This window comes from Sinocyclocheilus grahami, unplaced genomic scaffold (assembly GCF_001515645.1).
Source record: "Sinocyclocheilus grahami isolate Dianchi unplaced genomic scaffold, SAMN03320097.WGS_v1.1 scaffold31.1, whole genome shotgun sequence".
Taxonomy (NCBI): domain Eukaryota; kingdom Metazoa; phylum Chordata; class Actinopteri; order Cypriniformes; family Cyprinidae; genus Sinocyclocheilus; species Sinocyclocheilus grahami.
Genome location: NW_015505210.1, coordinates 3,518,493 through 3,539,905, shown reverse-complemented (window position 1 = coordinate 3,539,905; position 21,413 = coordinate 3,518,493). Strand labels below are relative to the sequence as shown.

Here is a 21,413-nt window from a genome sequence, read left to right as displayed (position 1 = left end):
GGAGGTGTTACTTATGGTCTATATATTCTACCATACTTGTTAGTAAGTTCTGTCTCGTTGTTTCAGTTGTACCCTCTCCAGCCAAGCATAGAGCCAAAATGGATGACATAGTAGTTGTTGCTCAAGGAACTCAGTCATTACGGAATATCCATAATGATCCAGATGCAATAAAGCTACAGGAAATTCCCACCTTCCAGCCTCTTCTGAAAGGTAAGCAGCAGTCCGAATGCCAACTATCTATTAGTTTAGGTTTTGTAGGAGAATAAATGGTTTATAATAGGTCTGGGTTGACAATATAAATGAATTTATTTGAACTGATCTTCATTTTGATTAACCGATATCGATAATCCTGAAATCAGTCTTTTAGTCTATGGTGATTTCAGTTAATGCTCTAACAAAACTTCACTAAACGCATTATTTGTAGTGCACATCCCATCCAATAAATTGGATGTGCTGCTACTTCTCATATGAAACAAATTCTTATTATTTAAAATCTGTCAGTTTGATCACAGAATTTGATTAGTCCGTGTGGTTGACGCTCTTTATTGTGGTGTGACATCTACCAAATTCAAAATAGAGCATTTTGATAAATATATGCAGTGCACTATATTACATACTCATATTTTTACTTAAGCTGTTAGTGATGTCTTCATTATTTAATGTATGTTTGAATAAATCTTTCATAAACACATTTTCACGACAGCCACTGGTTAAAGGTTTATATTTGAAAAAGAATTGACGTAGAAAGATATGGAAAGCTTATTTCCACCATGAAATGAAAATATAAAAAAAGGTAATTTAAAATTTTCATCTCACAATTCTGACTTTTTTTTCCCCCTCTCAGAATTCTGAGTCTGTATCTCACAATTCGGACTGTTTTGTCAATGAAAATTAAGTTTGCATCTCACAATTTTGACTTTTTTCTTGGCATTGTGAGTTTACATTACGCAATACCTACTTTTTTTCCCTAAGAATCCTGAGTTTACATCTTGCAATTCGTACATTTTGTCCGCTCAGAATTCTGAGTTTACATCTTACAATTCTAACTTTTTCCCTCCCAGTTGCGAGTTTATATCTTGCAATTTTGTTTTTATTTCCCAAATGTTTAGACACCTAACAAATTCAGATTTTTTTTCTCAGAATTACAATCGCAAGATATAAATAAGCAATTCTGTGGAAAAAAAGAGAAAAAGTAGCAATTACCTTTGTTTCGTAGCGAAATAAACTTCCATAGTAAATAAAGGTAAAGACAGAGCCCGAAAGGGGAAGTCGCGTGACAGACAGTGATGAAGCTGGTCTCTCTCACACGCGCGATGCGCAAAACTCCGCATTTGAACAGTCAATAGCAAATACTTAAACTAATAACAAAACAGTAGCTGATTCAGAAGCGCCAGATTGTCATAGCAAAGTCACAATTACCTCCTCTCCTAGGTTCACGAAACGGTCGTCCATAAAATGCATTGCTGTTCTGTTGTAAGTGATCTTAAAGATTCCTAAATGCATCTACTTTCGGAAGGCCAAATAAAGTGCTTTTGCTTTCGCCTAGAAACACACAGCGTCTCCCTGACATGGCTGCTTCAACACTAACTGCGGTTACTGAAACCACGCCTTCTTTCTTTGCGTGCACATTTGGGTGGCATTATGCAAATATTTCCACATAGTGAGGTAGATATGTGGGGGCGTGTTAGAACGAGCCGTTTTAGGGGGACGTGGCAGAGTCTTAACTTTGATAAAGAATATCTCTTTGGATTTGAAACTTTAGTCTTTGCAGCTTCAGGGATCTGATCTATAAACAATCAGCTTGTAACACTCCAAAGAGAAAGGAAAACTTGAAATCGCATCATACGACCCCTTTAAGACATTTTAAGTTACAACTGTTGCCTCTGGTCAATATATAAATCCATAATCCATATTGCTTCCTCCAGTGGATCCAGTAATTAGCAAGTGATTTAACGCAAAATTTCTCCAAATCTATTCAGATAAAGAAACAAACACATACATCTTGATTCGATAATTACTGAGAGTAGTTTAATCTTAACATGGCGCCCCCATGAGGCGACCCGCTCCATGAAGATTAAAGCATAGTACTTAAAGCACTATTAATTTATTTGTGTGAAAACATTTTAAAATAAACTTTTAAAAAATACAGAATAAAGTCGCAATGACCTTTTTTTTGTTGTTGTTGTTTGTTTTAGCTCCGAGATAGATGCTCATCAAACCTGCTTACTATAAATAAATAAAAAAACAGTTCACTCTCCGTTCCAATAGATGGCGACTAAGATCATCTTCGGACTACAGAATGAGAGGGAGGAAATCTGAACAAAATAGCACTGGGCGCATGTGAATGGCTGATCTGAAAGTGTGTTGATATCGTCAGTCCATATTCAACCTGTGAAGCAACACACCCCGTTATAAAGCTGATTAACAGCAGCGATTATGCGCCGTCTGGGTTCCGTGCAGCAGAAGATCCCATGTGTTTTCCTGACGGAAGTGCGAAACGAACCATCCAGAAAACGCGACTGTCAGGTGGGTAAAATAAATGTTTTTTGTGTACGTGTTACTCTCATGATCAAAACCCTAGAAACATTATGAATGCATTACAATATGGTCAGCGTCATTATTTTTAATTCATGTTTTCATTATTATTTTAATCAGTGCATTGCACTGAGAAACAGACCCAAGGCAATATGCATATAATAAGTATATTTATAAAGTCCATTTAAAAGCAACAGGGCTGATCTAAAAATGCCATACAATAACATAAAACATACTAAAAAATAAATGAATAAAAATGCACGGGTAAAATGCACCATGCATTGAGTTTTTATTAGATTGAATTGTTTATTAAAAGATTTTACTCATTCTGTAGCAGTTTCAGGTGGTGGCCACTGAGAATGTGAACCCTGCTGCTCTTGAATCAGATATTCACTGTGCAGTAGCAACTGAGAAGTTTGATGGGACATGCTGCTATATCACCACATACAAAGGTATAATCTGTGGCTATAAATTAGTGGGTCGATAAGATTTTTAAAAAGTTTTTTGAAAGACGTTTCTAATGCTCACCAAGGCATTTGATCAAAAATACACTAAAAACAGTAATTTTGTTAAATAATATTACAATATAAAATGTACTTTAGTATGTAATTTATTGCTGGCAAAGCTGTCGAAGCTTATCCTTTAGAAATAATTCTAATATGCTGATTTGCTGCTTCAGAAACATTTATTATTAATATCAATGCTGAAAAACTGCTGCAAAATAATATTTGTGGATTTTTTTTGTAACATTATTATAAATGTTGCATATATATATGCGCGCACACACACATATATGTGGAAATCACTGGTGAATATTCAAGCCAGTTATTTCCATATCCAAAATTAGGATTTTTATTAATTTTATTATTATTTCTTATTAATTAATTTGTTTTAAGGGGAACCGTATCTCTGGGCTCGCTTGGATCGGAAACCCACCAAGCAGGCAGATAAGAGATTCAAAAAGCATCAGTATTTGCAGAAGACCTGCAAAGGTATTTTGGTCCAAAATTAATCTTTTTGTATGATTTAACTTTACATAAATATTAGAATTAACAGTGTTATTTCTTGGGTTAACAAGAAACCGTCACAAAGCAGTGAATAATTATGAAAGTTCTAAACATCGGATATTTTTTGATTCTCTACTAAATAACAGGATTTGTGTGGAACGTAGATGAAGATTTCCGGGAAGTGCCAGAATCCTGGATCGCTGCTCACAGAGTCCAGCATGAGAATGGCCATCCAGTGCCGGACGAACATGGACACATTCCAGGTGGGTTGGTGTCTCTGGAACACACTCTTATTCCTGATCTTCCTGTCACAAGTTATACTGTACTGAGTGAAAATAAAGGCTGCTGATGGCATAGATATATCTGTCATGAAGGTTGGGTTCCAGTGGATCATACCAACAAGCAGTACTGCTGGCACGCCTCTGTGGTTAACTATGATTCTGCTGTTGCCCTTGTCCTGAAGACACACGGGGAGGATGAAGGGTTGCTTGAAATTGTCAGCATTCCTCTAGTAGACCTCATGGAGCAAACCCTTGAGCTTATCGGAACCAACGTTAATGGAAATCCATATGGTAAATATAATGTACTGATTTCTTTGAAAGTTCAAAAGACAGCACTTATTTGAAATTGATTTTTTTTAACATTGATAATATTTTTACTCTCATTCAAAGTGATAATTTCTTGCAAAAAAAAAAAACCTTTGAATGCTAGTTTAACTGTTAAGGAAGTAAGAAACTGACAGGAATTCTGTTGGTTTAGGACAGGGTTCCTCAAATCTTGTCCTGGAGGGCCAGTGCGCTGCAGAGTTTAGCTCCAACCCTGATCAAACTCACCTACCTGTGATTTTCTAATGATCCTGTAGATATTGATTAGCATGCTCAGGTGTGTTTGATTAGGGTTAGAGCTAAACTCTGCAGGAAAGTGGATCTTGTGGGCCAGATTTGAGGATCCCTGGTTTAGGAAGTAACTCTGTGATTCCGTAGGTTTGGGAAGTAAGAAGTATCCAGTCCATGTTCTGGTGCCCCACGGGGTCCTGCACATCCGGAACCCTCCTCCAGTGGATTTCCAGCAGCTGTATTCCTGGTTTCAGGAATGCCAAGAGGGGCGAGTGGAGGGAATCGTTTGGCACTGTGATGATGGGACACTGATCAAGGTAAATAAAGGGTTCATACATTAAACCGTCACTCTTCTGCTGCAGTTATCCACATTTTCTTCAGATCAAATCATTTGAACTCTTCAGATACACCGGCATCATCTCGGTTTGAAATGGCCTGTTGGTGACAGCTTCCTGAACACCAGACCTGTGGTTGTCCATGTAGATGAAAAGCTTGATCCAGATGCTTCCGAGAAGGACTTGTTCAAATCGTTTTCCAGCATAAACGGAAAATTCTTCAGCTGCATACAGGACATTCAGTTTGAACCCTGATCCCATAGAATGAAACTACCAAACATTCCTGATAAATCTGGTTTTAACCAGAGTGAAGAACCTTTGGCAACACTTAATACTGGTCAAAAATGCCTGTTGCGATTTTTCCCATTGACATTTTGCTCATATATGCACTTAGATATGTGATGTGTGTGCGAATGCTGTGATTGCTTTATATTTGCCACTTTTTCTTTTAGAGAGTGGAAGTGTTTTTTTATTATTTAATTCTAAATGTTTATTTAATTCTTAATTTTGTTTGTTTAAATAGCTTTCAGAGGATGGTTCAGCAATATGTATATAAATAAATGGACATTGACATTGATCGCCATTTATTACAACTAAGGAGTTTCAAAACTGAGGCAGTGATTGATAGATTATACATGTAAAAAGGTAAAAACCTTTCAGTTTTTGCTAGTGAGGCCATAAATCACAAAACCTAACTTTATAGAAAAATTTTATATTTTACAAAAAAAATAAATATGAACCTACTTATGAAACATTGTAACTTAATTGTACTTGAATATAAAGCGAATTAACATTGTACATATTTGGCTCTAACTGAGCAGTAACAATAAAATCGAATGACCTGACAAACGATCTGATGTGTGTTAGCTGATAGACACGTCTATGGGAACCGCCACTCCAAACCGATCCGACAGCTTCTTCAGCTGTTCCTTCAGGATGATGTTTTTCTTCACCTCCAGATTGTAATTGTACTTAAGATCCTCAAGTTCCTCTCAAAATGTCGGGTCAAAGTTTTCCAGCTCTCTAGTCAGCTTTTTCACTTCATCCTAAAATGGAAGCATTTATAATGTGACTTGAGATTTAAAAACAGCTGATTCTTTAGGCATTTTGTTTTTCTTCAGGGATACCTGTAATTTCTTCTTTTCAGTATTTGCTGTCTTAATTTGTTCCTGGAGCTCACTGTATCCTACAAAAGGAACAGGTAGATGATATAAGTCTCATGTAGCCACAATGTGAATTCTTCAAAAAATCAATGGTGATCTTACCTGGTCCTGCTTTGCTGGTTCCAAACTGCTCATCGTACCATTGAATCTGGTGAAGAAGTTGAGCTTTTTCCCCTCTCAACTTGTTTATTGGCCAGTCTAATTGAAAAATATTTGGCAAAGAATGAGTTTTGAGTAATTTTGTGTGCTTTGAAGTCTATGGATATTTACGCACTTCACCTCAGGGACTGATATTCTCTGGCAAGGCCTTCATCTGTGGTCGCTTCCACAGGGATATTTCTAAGCAGTTCCACCTGTTAATAAATATTAGGCTATTAGATCTCTGGGAAAAGGAGCATGTTAAGCCTGGAATGCAGTACGTGACTTTTCAAATTGGAAAAGATTTCATAACACATTTGCCAACTTTATAAATGGTTACAGAGAAAAAAAGACTGAGGGTCACACACACATACACACTACCAGACTTTCAAGTCGTTCCGAACACCGCAAACTCAAGCAGAAACATGTGCCTTGTTGCTAGGAAGCACGTGACAAATGAAAACAAGTGTTGTAAAATTGGCTCAAAATATCAAACATGTTTCAGTAATGGCAGAATATGGTGTTTTTAGTGAATAGCTGAAGAAGAATCAGTGTCTCACTTGTTCCTTCAGCTGGCTGACAGCGTGTTGTGTGGCCTGCTATTTCTCATTCGCCTCTTTCAGCTGCACCTTCAGCTCTGAAATGCTGGAGTTCTTCTTAGCGATTTCACTCTCAAGACTTTTCATCTTTTCAAATAACCGGTGAAGGGAAAAATGAATAACTTGCATGATGACGAAATTGATTAAGTATTTAAGTAAATGTAATACCTGGACACAACTGAAGATTTCCAGGTCTTGCTGTCTGCCCCCTCTAAAGACGGCCCCTTCGACTGCTAATAAGAGTCTCTGACTGGTCTCCTCAAGCTCTACCTTCAGTTTCTCATTGGCTGCTTCAAGGCTGGCTGTTGCAACCCTCAGCTTTTCTGCAGCTTCTGCTTCCTGCAATTTGCCACAAAAACATACTGTACCATGACATATTAAGAGCATGTTTTACTGACATGAAGGTAATGGGGGAAAAAAAACAAAAAACTTTTTAATATCTTTACTTAAGCGTTCATTTTCCATCATGATTTTCTTAATGCCCTTGGTTTTTGAGTCGAGTCTTGCTTTTAACTGTTCCTCTTGTTTTCGTTTCAGCTTTTCATCTTCTGACTGTAACGGAAAGATACACATTATAATAAAAGTAGAAAATAACTTTGTCACATGACATTCTTAAAACAATATCACAATTGTTGTTTTCACAAATTATACAGTTGCAGCTCGCAGATGGTCTTTACTAAATATTCTGTTTTGTTTTGTTTTTTTTAAATGTTATTCAATAGATGCATTAATTGATCAATAGTGTCAGTAAAGACATTTATAATGTTAAGAAATATTTATATTTCAAATAAATGCTGTTCTTTTGAACTTTCAAATCTCCAAAGAATCCTGAAAAAAAATGTATCATGGCTTCCACAGAAATATGAAGCAGCACAGCTGTTATCAACATTGATAATATTAAAAGCATATCAGCATCAGCAAAGATCATGTGACACTGAAGGCTGGAGTAATGATGCTAAAAATTCAGCTTTGCCAAAAAAACACAGTATTTTTTCCACAGTATTACTGTTTTTGTGATCAAATGCAGCCTTAAAGACTTATTTCAAAAACATTAAAGCCCAAACATGTGAATGGTAGTGTCTCATCCAACAGGCTCACAAAATGTACCTTAAGTTTCTCATGGTATCGTTCCAGTGTAGCAACCTTCATAGACATCAGGCAAAATAAACATGATTGGGAATCTTCAACTTTTGTTCTTACTATTAATAATTGCTAAAGTTAAGCTCACGTTTCTTGCATACATTTTGGCCACATTTATTTAAGATTCAAACTATTAATGCATCATTTGAAACTGTCCATTATGTGGATAGATTACAGCACAGACCTGCTGTAAAGTTCCTTGATCGTTGTTAATTGTTTAGCCAGAGATTCCACTTCTTTCTCCTTCTCCTTGAGAACGCTCCGCACTTTCTCCACCCTGGCCTGCCACTTTTTACCTTCCTCCCATCTCACGATTTCTTCTTTAAAGGACTGCAAAAATAGGAAAAATTCACATATATACAGTTTTTTTGTTAATAAATCAGAAGGATTAAACAAATCAGAGAAACATAATGATGTAATTATAATGATTACTATACTTCTTCAATGACTCAGACATGATCAGAAAGCAAGCCAGACTATAAAGCCCCGTTCACACCAAGAACGATAACTATAAAGATAACGATATTAGCGTCCACACCAGCGAACGATATCGTCTGTTTATTCTAAGCGCACGCACGTCTGCCGCTTTAAATTCTTGAGCTCGTTACAGCAGGATGGATTCTGATTGGCTGTCAGTGTTTTATCGTTCATCAGCTGGAAAAAAAATCATTTTGAAAGTGATCACAACGATATCGCTCCTCTGTATCGTTATCGTTATAGTTGTGGTGTGAACTATGCTATTCTTTAATATTGAGAACGACTTTTAGAACTATATCGTTATCTTTATAGTTATCGTGCTTGGTGTGAACGGGCCTTAAGACTTCACCACAAAATGCTAAATTAAATGTGTGTGTCAAAGAATAAAGCCCCGTTCACACTGCCAGCAACCTTCTCACTGTGTGTCGCAAGACTGTACTGTGAAGACGCTTGTGGGCATTTCTAGTGCTCTCACTCTAATGTCATTGGTAGACTGCACGTCTGGACATATCTTAGAAAATACAATCACATCTATCACAATCTATATATATAGCCAGTAAAACTAAGATATTCTAATTTGACTAGGAATTAGACTTAAAATAAATAAAAGTAGCATTCTGCTGTTGGTGAGGGTTGTTATTTAAACTACAGCAGCGCTCAGTGGCCACTGAGCACTCGAGACGGTGACGTGCGAGCGCTACTGACAAGATTCTTCACTCCTATTGGTTGATGCTTGAGAAATTCGCTGTTCATTTGCATAAAGGTAAACTATTCTTAACTTTTGTTGCATGACTCCCGTCGCTCGCCATGCCCACATTCTGTTGCCATTGTTGCTTGTGTCGCTGGAAGTCGCCAGCTCTCCACTGAAAATGAATGGGATCATGTCGCTTTGTCGCTGTGTGTTGCTGGTGGTGTGAACAGGGCTTAAGAGCTCAAGCAAACATCTGACATCAAATTACATATGTAAAGGCTTCTTTAGCCTTCTTCTACATTGATTTCTACAGATAATTTACCTTTAACGGCCTAACGTTTCTTGTAGTAAATGCAATTCTAGTTCACCTTGTCCTCGTTCAGGACGCTCCTCTTGTCTGCAGGCTCTGAGATGCTCTTCCTGTCCAGCTCCTGCTCCAACTTACAGATCTTCTTCTGAAGAGCTTCAACTGTGGGCCCATCACTCTCAACCTGAGCCTGCACAGACAAACACCAAATACACACACAAAAACACATCTTTATTTATTTAGACTCTCATTTAATTCTTACTGACAATTTTTTTTTCTTTATCCCCTTTCATAAATGTACGATTTTCAAATGTTTTTGAAAAAAGTTTCTTAAGCTCAACAAGGCTGCATTTATTTGATCAAAAATACAGTAAACCCAATAATATTTTTAATTATTGCAATTTAAAATAACCGATTTCTATTTTAATACATATTCCTGTGATGCAAATCTAAATTCTTTTATTCATTACTCTAGTCTTCAGTGTCACATGATCCTTCAGAAATTATTTTAATATGTTGATTTGCTGCTCAAGAAGCATTTATTATTATTATCAATGTTGAAAACAGTTGTGCTGCTTAATATTTTTATAAAGACAGTGACAGTTTTTTTTTCAATATTCATGATTTAAAATTTGAATTTGTATAGTATATAATGTTTTGAATGGTAGTGTACATGACTTCAGTAAAGAACTTGGTAAACAAGTTTAAAAGGTGCTACAGTATATAAATAAAGTTGAATTTGAACATTGTAATTGTAAAAAAAACTAAGAGGACTATGACTATACATACAAATGTTTTTTTCTTCCCAATGACCACAACTCTAATAAGAGCGAGGATCTGCACAATGGTGTCTAGACGTATTCGTTGTCATCAAAGAAGGGCTCTGTTCAACCAGACACAGAGCAGAAGCTCTTCTTTTGCAGACAAAAAAGGGCCGCTGACTCAGTGTCTAAGTGCTTTTGAGTCACTGGTAGAATTACTCAAGAACAGCGAAACATACATTTCTTGACCTTAACCACTCACGGTACAAGTGAATAAGTGTGAAAAAAACACATGTGGTCTAACCTGTAGGCCGCTGCTGAGTCTCTGGACCTTCTTCTTCAGCTCATTCAGCTGATCCTCCAGAGTCTCTTTTTCACTCTGCAGCTTATGTGGTTTATGGCTCTGCAGATCCTTGTTTAAGTTCTCCAGCTCCTCTCAGCGAGTTTTCTCTGGCTTTTGCTGCTCGTACGCCATCTTTAGCCAGCTGGAGCTCCTCATTAAGGTCCTTTACACATGCCTGATGAGGAACACAGGGATAAATAATTGCTTGGTTAGGGTTGGGATAAAATTCAGTCCTTGTAAAATGTTATGGGTGTTTTAAAAACCACAAAGTCTAAATTTCATTGGTTGCTCCCATCAATGAACTGGCATTTTTTTTTAAAAACTCGATTGACAAATGAGTAATGAGAGCAACTGACCAAAGCTTTTTAAAACAAGTTATGAGTAATATATGTTTATTGTTACATTTTAAACAAATTAATAAACTGATAATTATTTGTCAGTTTTAAAGTGATTTATTCAGTTACATTTTTATTTTTAATGAAGTGTTTATTCAATTTCTTTTCATGTTACCGTCCTAGTCTAACATAAAAAAAGTTTATTTTTTATTTAATTTTGTTTAGTTTTTTATGTTTAATTTGCATTGCTTTGTTCACAGTTTTCAAGGATGAATGGATGGTCAAGCAATTTGATGAGCTTCTACAAAGTGACAGATTAATTTTTTCTCACTTGAATAATTTAATGATTCACAACAATTGATAAAAGCTGATGCAAAAGTTTGGAACCAATGATTTACAGTTGACAAGTAAAGGTTTAGAAATAGGGTAAGAATTTAAGTTTCTTCTTAAGTTTTAAGTTTCTTCCTTATTTTTACCCTTAGCTCCTTGGTCTGTTTGTCGACAATCTGTTGAACGTTGAGGGCCTCTTCCTTCTGAGCAGCATTGGCGATGATCTGCTGTTCTGCTTGAGATGTCAACTCTGCACGAAGCTCCAAGAGAGCTTTACTGAGAGCCAGCGGATTAGGAACCGTGTTCTGATTTTAGTCATGTTCAAATATCACCGTGGAAAAACCTATCCAGAACAATTAAAGGGGTCATATAATGCGGTTTCAAGTTTTCCTTTCTCTTTGGAGTGTTACAAGCTGTTCATGAATAGATAAGATCCCTAAAGTTGCAAAGACTAAAGTCTCAAACCCAAAGAGATATTCTTTATAAAAGTTAAGACTCGTCCACGCCCTCCTAAAACGCCTCGTTTAAACACGCCCAATGCAAGATTTGCATAACGCGGCCCAAATGTTCACGCAAAGAAAGAAGGTGTAACTTTGATTCTCGCTGTAGTATTGTTCCCGCCGCCGCCATGTCGTGGAGATGCTGTGTTTCATTGTGAAAGCGAAACTACTTTGTTTGGTCTTCCAAAAGAGGACACAACTAGAAGTCAGTGGTTAAGTTGTATTTACAACACTGTTCCAGAACACTTCAACCCAGAGTAGCCTACAATGCCGGTGTTCTGGTGAATTCAGTTCCCGTTTCCCTTTCGGTGCACATGCTGACCACAGTTTATGATGCTGACAAATAATGCTGACTCACAGACTGTAAGTATGTTTTCATATTTAAAGGATTTGCCACTGATGGTTCAAACGCGAGTTTTGAAAGTGAAAGTGACGTGACATGTGGCCAAGTATGGTGACCCATACTCGGAATTAGTGCTCTGCATTTATCCCATCCAAAGTGCACACACACAGCAGTGAACACACACACACACGCACGCACGCACGCACACACACGGAGCAGTGGGCAGCCATTTTTTGCTGCGGCACCTCAGTCGTGGTATCGAAGGTGGGAGAGAGCACTGTACATTCACTCCCCCAATCTACAATCCCTGCCGGTACGAGACTCGAACCCGCAGCCTTGGGTTACGAGTCCGACTCTCTAACCATTAGGCCACGAATTGAGCAGTGTAGAGTAGCGCTTGTTGTTTGTAATTTCTTCGATCACAAATGCAGACATGGATTTATGTTTACGCGGCGCGATGCAACGACAGTATAAGTCATTATAATCAGTAATTCTGTCCCCACTGGATGCAACAAATGCCTTGTTTTATAATTTTATCGGTTTTGTCTCGTCGCACCGGGACACGGCATCACAATATGTAAGGGGAGCAACATTTCTGTCACATGCTTGAGGAATTCGGCCAATCACAACACACTGGATAGCTGGCCAATCACAGCACACCTCGCTTTTCAGAACGATGAGCTTTGTAAAAATCGATGCGTTCAGAAAGGCGGGGCATAGAGGAGAAACAATAATGTACAGTAATGTGTTTTTTGAACCTTAAACCGCATAAACACATTTCATTACACCAAATGCACAAAATAATGTTATTTTTTAGCAACGTCATATGACCCTTTAAGGTGCAACATTTTGGCAAAATTGTATGGAAAAAAAGGCCCTCATGAGATATTCCCAATAGCGCAGATTTCTATTGAAATTATTACTGAATTTTGCCTGTGAAAATTCGCCAATCATTGCTAATTGTAACTGCACATTTACTCTAGTTGTCCACTGTGTGGTACCTTCAGCTGTTTTTCCTTGAGCCTGAGTCTTCAACTGCTCCACGAGGTTCTTCATGGTGTTGGATGGTGACCTGACATTAGCCTCTTTCTCCATCTGAATGAGCTGAGCTCTCAGCTCTTCTGCCTCCTGGGACAGACCCTTCACTTGGGCAACATGTCTCTCCTCAAGTCATGGAAAGGAAAGCTCATTAAAAGTGACACAAGGAATCAATATCATGATACTGATCAGTATTGAAAAAAGCGGGCTTGTTTTAATTTCTCACCTGGATATTTTTGCAGCATGCTCCATGGCTTGTGCTGCAGTCACCTGTTTTTGTTGGACCAGCTCTGCAGTGACGACCTTCAGCTTGTGTGTCAGTGAGGAGAGAGAATTGTCCTGCTCGGTCACCGTCTGCTCCATTTCTGCCAACCGCACCAAGTGCTTATTGGTCGGTACAGTGATGATGGGCTTCTTCATTAGCTCCTAGAGAAGAATAAAACTGAGTAGCCCAATAAAGATGACAGCTGCCATGATTTATGACATTATTATATATATTATGTGCACTATATATTTGTTCTTTCTTGATCCATTTCTGGCAAGCTATAATAAGTTGAGCTTTATAATGAATACTCTAGGTACCAGAGCAGTCTGTTTGAAACGGTCCAGTGATGTGTCCATCAAGACATCCAGTTTCTGATGCAGGGACCTGACCTCTTCCTCATGCCTTTTGGCAATCTCTTCCTGCTCCTGGGAGAATAAAAATGAAGATATACAGTATGAGCTTTTATATGGTTTTATTGTGCAATTTGGATCACCAATTTATGAAGTCTGTTTTTTAAATAGGCACCTGATGAGCCTTTGCTAACAGGTTCTGGTACTTCTTGAGAACCTCTTCTTTCTGATCCAGACGCCCCTGTAGGTTATTAATGGTCTGGTGGGCGACCTTCAGGGCGGGCTGGCTCTCAGAGTCCTCTTGTTTGCTCAGGTCAGCTAGGAGTTTCTCTCTCAGCAGCGGCTGGTAGGCGAAGCCTCAGTTCATTGATCACTTTGTCTCTGGATAAGATGTTTTGTTCTGATGTCCACAAAGCAGCTTCTTTTTCCTTCAGCTTCTGCTCAGAGAGAAAGAAACTCCTTGTAACATAATCTTAAAAACAAGGTTTACAATTGGTAAAGCTGACTTAAATTATTACCCAGTCACTTGATGGATAAAAAAATACCTCTTCCAGACTTTTGAAGGTGGCTTTTGTCTCAAGAATGGTACGAACATGCTCTTTGATTTTTCCAAGAGCGTAGTCTAACTGGTGCGCTAAAGGTTGATTTGGATCCGGTAGAGAGCCTGTGGCTTCCTCAAACTAAAGCCAAACAGGACAAGTTAAGTGTAATTTAAATTGTAGTTCAGTAAACTGCTTACCAGAGTACAGTAACAAAAATTTGTCACGTCTGCAAAGAGTCAGTGTTGATGGATCCTTCTGAGCTGTGCTTAGGCCTTCATTCTGCTGTTTCTCATAGGTGTCGAGTTGGCGCTCCAATTGCACCTCTCTCTGATCCCAGATCAGTTGCCGCTCCTCGAAAAGCTAATACAATGATAACAAATAAGATTAGAAATTATGCATGAAGCAAGCTCTCTATACTGTAATAAATAGGGAAGAAACAAGTTTAAATGCAATACTGACGTTATTCTGCTGCACCAGATCCTCTTCCAGGCCACCGATGGTGCATTCCTGCTCAGCCACAATGTTCCTAAAGTATTTTATCTCTTCCCGCTGGGCACCAAGCTCTCTGCTCTGCCTCATTTCCAACAGACGAACTTCCTCTAGTTTCTTATGCCACTCACTCACCTGTAGGGGTTGATATTAAGCTGTAAACACTGCAGCGGAGTGTAAATTTATGTTTATGGGAACAATTTTCTTTATTAATAGGGAGTAAACGTAATTCATGTGAATCATTTACAAGTAAATATAATAAAATCTATTAAGAATATAGGAAGAAATAAGGATTTTTTCAAAAGAAAATGGTGGCTATTTTTAGGTTCATTGATCACTGTGAAATAGTTTTTTTTTATTACTGTGATGCAAAAATTACTGTATTAAAAAAATTAAATTTATACAGTAATAATAATCTTAAATAATATTTTAAAAAATCTGGATGCATTACAAGAAGGAGAGTGGTTATTTTGTGTAAATAATGCAAATATATTAATATATAAAATGTATGTCACTGCCAAAACTTTTGGCCATGACTGTGTGTGTATGTATGTATATATATATATATATATATATATATATATATATACATCAAATCTCATAACTATGTATTATATATATATATATATATATATATATATATATATATATAAAACGTTTATATAACATATCTTTTAAATATATAATTTATTATTATTAACATTTATTTTACAAATAAAAATTATAAATTTTTTCATAGCAATATAATATGATTACAAGAATCCTATCACAACTCTATTTGTAATCAGTCAACCTACTTTCTGAGCTCCTTTGGCATCTTTCAGTGTTGCTATGAGCACTTCCAACCCCTTCAGCTTTAGCACCAGTTCTTGTGCTTTTCCTTCTGCTTTCCTCCTCTCCTCCTCTGCCTTATGTGCTTCCTCCCTGGCCCGTGCCTTGTCCTCTTGCAGTTGGAGCATGGTGTTGGAAAACTTCTCGCGTTGGGCCAGTGGCAGGGCTCCTGAGAACTGTCTGCGGAGAGCCTGGATGGTGTGGCGGAGGTGTCTGGCCCGCTGGTGACCCTCCTGCCTCGCATGCCACAGTGCCTGCTGCTGAGAATCCATCTGCTGTTCAACTCTGAACTTCTGTGCTTCAAGTTTCTGCAGGCATGTGTTGGTGGCTTCCAGTTGGCTGATGGCTGAGGTCTCGCTCAACTGGAGAGCCACAATGTGCTGGTGAAGATTGGCGATAAGGGCCTTTTCATCGGACTGAGCATGAAGAGGAGATGTGCAATTGCGGACGTGATCAAGAGGCTGCACAGCTGAAAAAAAAATTAAGAAAAGCATGAGAATAACATACCTGGTAGTCCAACACCTGTCTCCTCAGGCTTTCAACCACCTCCTCTCTTGACTGCTGTCTGGCCTCCAGAACAGACACTTCCATTTTAGCGACATCCGACACTTCCCGCAATCTGCAAACATTTCAAAACTCTTAAAACACGTTTGTATACATTTTCTTGTGATATGTTATCATAGCAAGCATATGCACAGGCTGAGTCATCAGGCTTACTTGGACACTTCAATCCACAGGTCTGCATCTGTTTTCTCCAGTTCGGTGATTCGCTTGCGATCGGCATCGCTGATGTCTTTGCTTACACTGTCTGCCAGCTCATCCCTGAGCTCCCGCTCTATCCGCTGAGCCTCCAGGTATAATTTTGTGAGCTGTACAGGCATACAGAAATATATACAAAATATTAGTTTATTAAACGTTCAACATACTGCGTTTAAAAATAAAATAAAAGCTTATTAAATGTTCAACACTGTGTTTTACAAAAAAATAAAATAAAGTGTTTGAAAGTGTTTAAAATTGTGTTATATAAAACGAAACAATCATATTATTATAGTTTATAATAATAAAATAAAATAAAAAGTATATTTAATGTTAATCTGTTTTATTAAAATAAAATAAAATAAAAAACATATTAAATGTTTAACACTGTATTATAAAAATAAAACAAAAGTTTATTTAATGCTCAACATAATGTGCTTTATTAAAATAAATGTATTATATATAATTATAAATAAAATAAAATAAAATGTGGTGTTCAAGCTAAGGTATGGTTGCTATATTCTGGATGCTATGTGATGCAAGAGATAAATCAGACCCACCTCAGTAAACTTGGTCTCTAGCTCAAAGTTGCGCTCTTCCACCTGTTTGAGGGAGTTCCTCAGGTGCTCGTACATCTTCTGAGCATGTTCCGCCCTTTGCCTTTCATTTAACTCCTTCATCTCCAGCGTTGTGATGCGTCTGGACACAGATACAATCTTGCTGTTGGCCAGGGCTTTGGCTGCCTTGCCCATGCTGTTCTCACCACCTGTGAACACCAGAAATCAATTACATCATTTGCAATGCTTCAACATTGCTTTTGTTTATTGTATCTACCAGTATTAGCAGTGACGTTTACCAGTCGTGCTGATGTTTTCCCAGGCCCGCTCCAAAGTGTGAAGCGTCTCCTTGCTGATCTCAAGCTCTTTATTGATGAAGTTAATGCGCTCAAGTAAAGACACATTCTCCTTCTGAAAGGAAAGGAGAGTACTGTAAGAAAAACAAAGAAGGTCCATTGCTTAATGTAACCTGCAAGCGATGTACCTCCAAGTGCTCCAGTGTGGTTGTCTTCTGAACAAGGTGATTATCTTTCTGTAGGAGGTTTCTGTACTTGATGGTGAGCTCGGTGTATTGTTTATTGGCTCTCTCCAGCTCTGATGCAGGAACACTACTGTCAAGGGATTTCTGCAATGCGGCCATATTAAACGCTGCCATCTCCTAAGGGCAAAGAATGTTACAGAGGTCAGCAAAGGTCAGTCACAGCCATCAGCAAAGATGACCACCATCCCTCATAGTGAAAAACCAATATATATTGACCAGGCTGACTATTCTGTCAAAACAAAGCCTTGGAAATTCCATCATTCATCATTTTCTTTTCCATCTTTTTGAGTGATACATTGGCCTACCTTGTATCTCTGCAGGTAGCCGATTCTTTCAGTTACCATTTGAGTGAAATCCATTTGAGTGAAATCATCCTTCAGTTTGCCATTCTCCTTCCTCAAGTGTTGCTCGAGCTCAAGCAGAGTCGTATTACATCGTGTCAGACACTTCTCATTCACCCTGAGTACCGTAATTTTTCGGGCCGTCTCGGCCAGCTCCCGTCGGATCTCATTATAATTTACACGGGATTTCTGAAAGAATAAAAGCAGGTTGAGGAAACGTACCAAGGCTTTCTCGTAGGTCTTCATTCTCATCTAGCAGATTGTTGATTTTGATCTCCTGTTGGTTTATCTCTTTTATCATGGATTCTATTTCCCGGTCTCTCACCCGGATTTGATTTTTACATTCTTTGATCTCAGTGATGGCCGCTTCCAAACCATCCGTCCCCTGAAAGACAGTGGAGTGTTTCAAGCCAAACTTCTATTTAGGTTTATTGTAAAATTCTATAGGTTAAAGTGACTCACTTGTTGTTTTCTGAATGTTTATCATTTGAATTATTTGTGATCAAGTGTTGCTACTTTCCAACAGAAATTGTAGAAGTTGCATCAAAAATGTTCTATTTGAGAAGTTGCCCCAACGCATTATTGCTAGAATTGATGAGAATTTAAAAATTAGATAAATAAATCAAGAGCAACCTGATATAATTCATTTTATTTGAAAAGATGGATTATTTGAACATAAATTGGAATCTTTAACGAGTGTTCACAATATAGATGCAATAAAACAACAAAAATTAATGAAAATGTTGATTATATCACTCATTATATATATATATATATATATATATATTTTTTTTTTTCATCCTTCAGTTTGCCATTCTCCTTTCTCAAGTGTTGCTCGAGCTCAAGCAGAGTCGTATAACATCGTGTCAGACACTTCTCATTCACCCTGAGTACCGTAATTTTTCGGGCCGTCTCGGCCAGCTCCCGTCGGATCTCATTCGGGTCCTTTTCAAGAGCCTCAAGCCAGTGCTGGGAATGATTCAAACAGATAATGGGAAGCACGAAAGGGATAAATTAGATACTTAGTGTTTTATTTGATTTTATATTATATGAAGTCTTGAGACATCTAATAACCATTAGCTGAACAGATGTTTTTTCACCACAATGTTGAATTCTTTATTCTGAGACAAATTCCAAGGGCGTTTCAAATGAGTGACATCAGTTTGTTAGCAAATCGCTATAGTTATACAGGTTTGAGTAACAGGTGAGTAAATGAAGACATCATTTTAATTTTGGGTGTAAATGATCAAGACTTACATTGTACACTTTGATTTTTACTGCGTCCACCTCCCTTTGTTCCTCGAGTTTGGATTTCAGTTCGGCTAAACAGTCTCTCTCTTTCTGCCAAGACTCCCTCTCGCTAAATCGGAGCACATGAGGTGATTTAAAATCATGCTTTATTGATAACATATGTATAATCAAACATATTTTATAATATAATATAAACAATATTTTCTTGGATCAGCATACCTTTATGTATATAATATTTTATACTTTAAACTCTCTTATTGGCTCGGCATACCTTTGATACTCCTTGTATAGTAGTCCTTGTTGATGGCGGATCACTGCAAATTTCCTTTTATATTCTTCCAGAGCCGAACTGAGCTGCTCAATGGAATCTTCTTTGTTTTTGATCTCCTGAACATCCACAGTCGGGAGTCTTAATATTATGTACGTTACATCTGGTTTCTGTTATAATATGATACAGTAATCGGACTGACACACACACCTGTAGGAGTTGTACCATGTACTCGTTGAGTGTGTTGATGACCTCCGCACTAGTGGGCGTCATCTCTTCAGGCAGAGCTAATGACTTGTAATGGATGGCAGTGCCAGTTGATTTGCCCACTGATTCAACCTCACTTTCCAAGCGAGCAATCTACAAAAAGAAGTCACATATGTGAAAATGGTGACAGTGAATTCAAAATAATTTTTTTTTAATCCAGTAAACGTTTGAGTTGGTATTGTGAGTAAATACCTTCTCATTAGCTTTAGTTAACTGATTGAGAGTGTTTGCTGCCTCCTCTCTAGCTGCCTTCATCTCTTGCCGTAGCTCCTCATTGCGGCCGGTCAGCTGATCTTACCTGCATTCTGAGGTGGAGGCTTGCATCAAACTTTCCCTCAGAGTACTTCATCTCCAGAGCCTTAAGATAAACAAAATTATCACTCACAAATTTTGTGACAGGATATTTAGGAATCATAATCTCATGTTGCTGCAAGTTTAGGGACCACAAACTTCATATTCATGTATGCGAGACTGAATAAAAGTTAATACATTTTGAGTGCAAAATGCAAGTCACATTATCACAAATTTATCAGGATGACTAATCACTATTCCTGCACAAATTCTGTGCTTGCATTTGAATGCCTACCATGACTTGATCGATGTTCATCGGTTTTCCTCAGTATAATTACATTTTGTAAAGTTTTTTTTAATAAAATGTCAAATTTAAACTAATATGATAATGGTTACAGCTACAAATGAGAGTGATGTACTCTCAGCTCAGTTAAACACATTTCACCACAGCAAGGCCATTAAATGTATAATTTTAAATGCATAATTATGACTGGTTTCACAGACAGGGCTTAAATTAAGCCAGGAATAAGCAATATTCAATTAGGACATTTAAGTAGCTTTTATAAACATGCCTTAGAAAAAACATTACTGGTGTACATTACTTGAGAAAAATCAATGGCACTTACATATTTGAAGATATGTCAGTGCAAGTTTCTTTCAGTTAAAACAGCTCAGACATGCATTTTAGTCTGGGACTAGGCTTAATATTAATATAGGCTTATATTTTCACAACTAAATAATACAAAATAATTATTTTACAGTAAATATTCTATTTTTCATTCAAATATATACTTTTATATTTAAATTCATAACTTGATGCATAATTCTAGTTTTTATTATTTCTTTATAAATTATTTATTATAATGTTTTCTCACACAGTTTCCCCCCCCTTAAATATTATATTTAATTATAATCATAAAATGTATTATATATTTTTAAATGATTATTTATAATAATTCTAAATATGTAATTATTTATTATAGATAATAATAAAGTATTTTTATATTTTTCACATATAGTGTGGGCCCTCTAAATGGTGGTAAATGTACATTGTTGAGTCTGTCCAGGCTGGGAATGCTGACGCCAGTGGATGTGGGCGTTTTCTTCTGAGTGTCCTGGATGGCCCGCAGGATCTCCTTCATGCCCTGCTCCAGCTGTTTATTCTCATTCAGCATTTCATTCACTGCAGGAGAGAGAGAAACATTAGTCACAGAAACCACCTGACATTGCAAGTGTGCAAAGGTTACGCGGTGATGCTGCTCACATCTGGCTTTGAAATCAAGTTCTTTCTCTTTGTTGCTCAGCTCTTTCTGCAGATGCTCATTCTGAGAAAAAAAAAGGTTATTAGCTTAGCTTTAATGCTTTTATGATGTTCAAAACTCATTATTTTCTGATAAAAGGCTTACTTTGCGTTTCATCTCTTCATCTGTGAATCCAGAGACAGGCCTCTCTCTAAAAGATCTGCTGGGCTTTTCTTCAACACGGTCATCACGCAGTGAACTACTAACTACTGATATGCCTTAAAAAGGAAATGTGCTGTCAGGTTTCATTATATAAAGCAACCAACTGATCTGTTTATGTGAATAGGACATGAGTGTGTAACTGATATGCACCATCTTGGAGATAATATCTCACATTTGTCCTTCACCAGCGCACAAATGTGTTGTTTAAGCTCGAGCCTTTCCTCTAGAAAGGCTAGGGGTCACCGCGTTAGGGGTCACAGACAAAATTAAAGAGGGCTAACAGAGTAAAGTCACACCATAAAGACAACGCTAATCGGTTTTAC

At 37.5% G+C, this 21,413-nt stretch overlaps 1 protein-coding gene and 1 pseudogene across 2 annotated transcripts; one reads left to right on the top strand and one right to left on the bottom strand.

Annotated features, from left to right (window-relative positions):
• The first annotated feature begins 2,263 nt into the window (after positions 1-2,263).
• Positions 2,264-5,181, top strand: LOC107574924 (uncharacterized protein C12orf29 homolog). Of its 2 annotated transcripts, none has more exons than XM_016261358.1 (7): positions 2,264-2,526; positions 2,873-2,987; positions 3,432-3,527; positions 3,689-3,805; positions 3,917-4,114; positions 4,526-4,695; positions 4,783-5,181. In XM_016261358.1, the coding sequence occupies exons 1-7, from the start codon at positions 2,437-2,439 to the stop codon at positions 4,966-4,968; spliced, it is 972 nt and encodes a 323-aa protein (XP_016116844.1). In that variant the 5' UTR covers positions 2,264-2,436; the 3' UTR covers positions 4,969-5,181. The 2 variants fall into 2 exon arrangements, with proteins under 2 accessions (XP_016116844.1, XP_016116838.1); XM_016261352.1 differs by having other exon boundaries at positions 2,265-2,526; positions 2,870-2,987; positions 4,783-5,180.
• A 44-nt stretch (positions 5,182-5,225) lies between these two features.
• Positions 5,226-21,413, bottom strand: part of LOC107576133 (centrosomal protein of 290 kDa-like) — a 32,913-nt pseudogene continuing 16,725 nt past the window's right edge.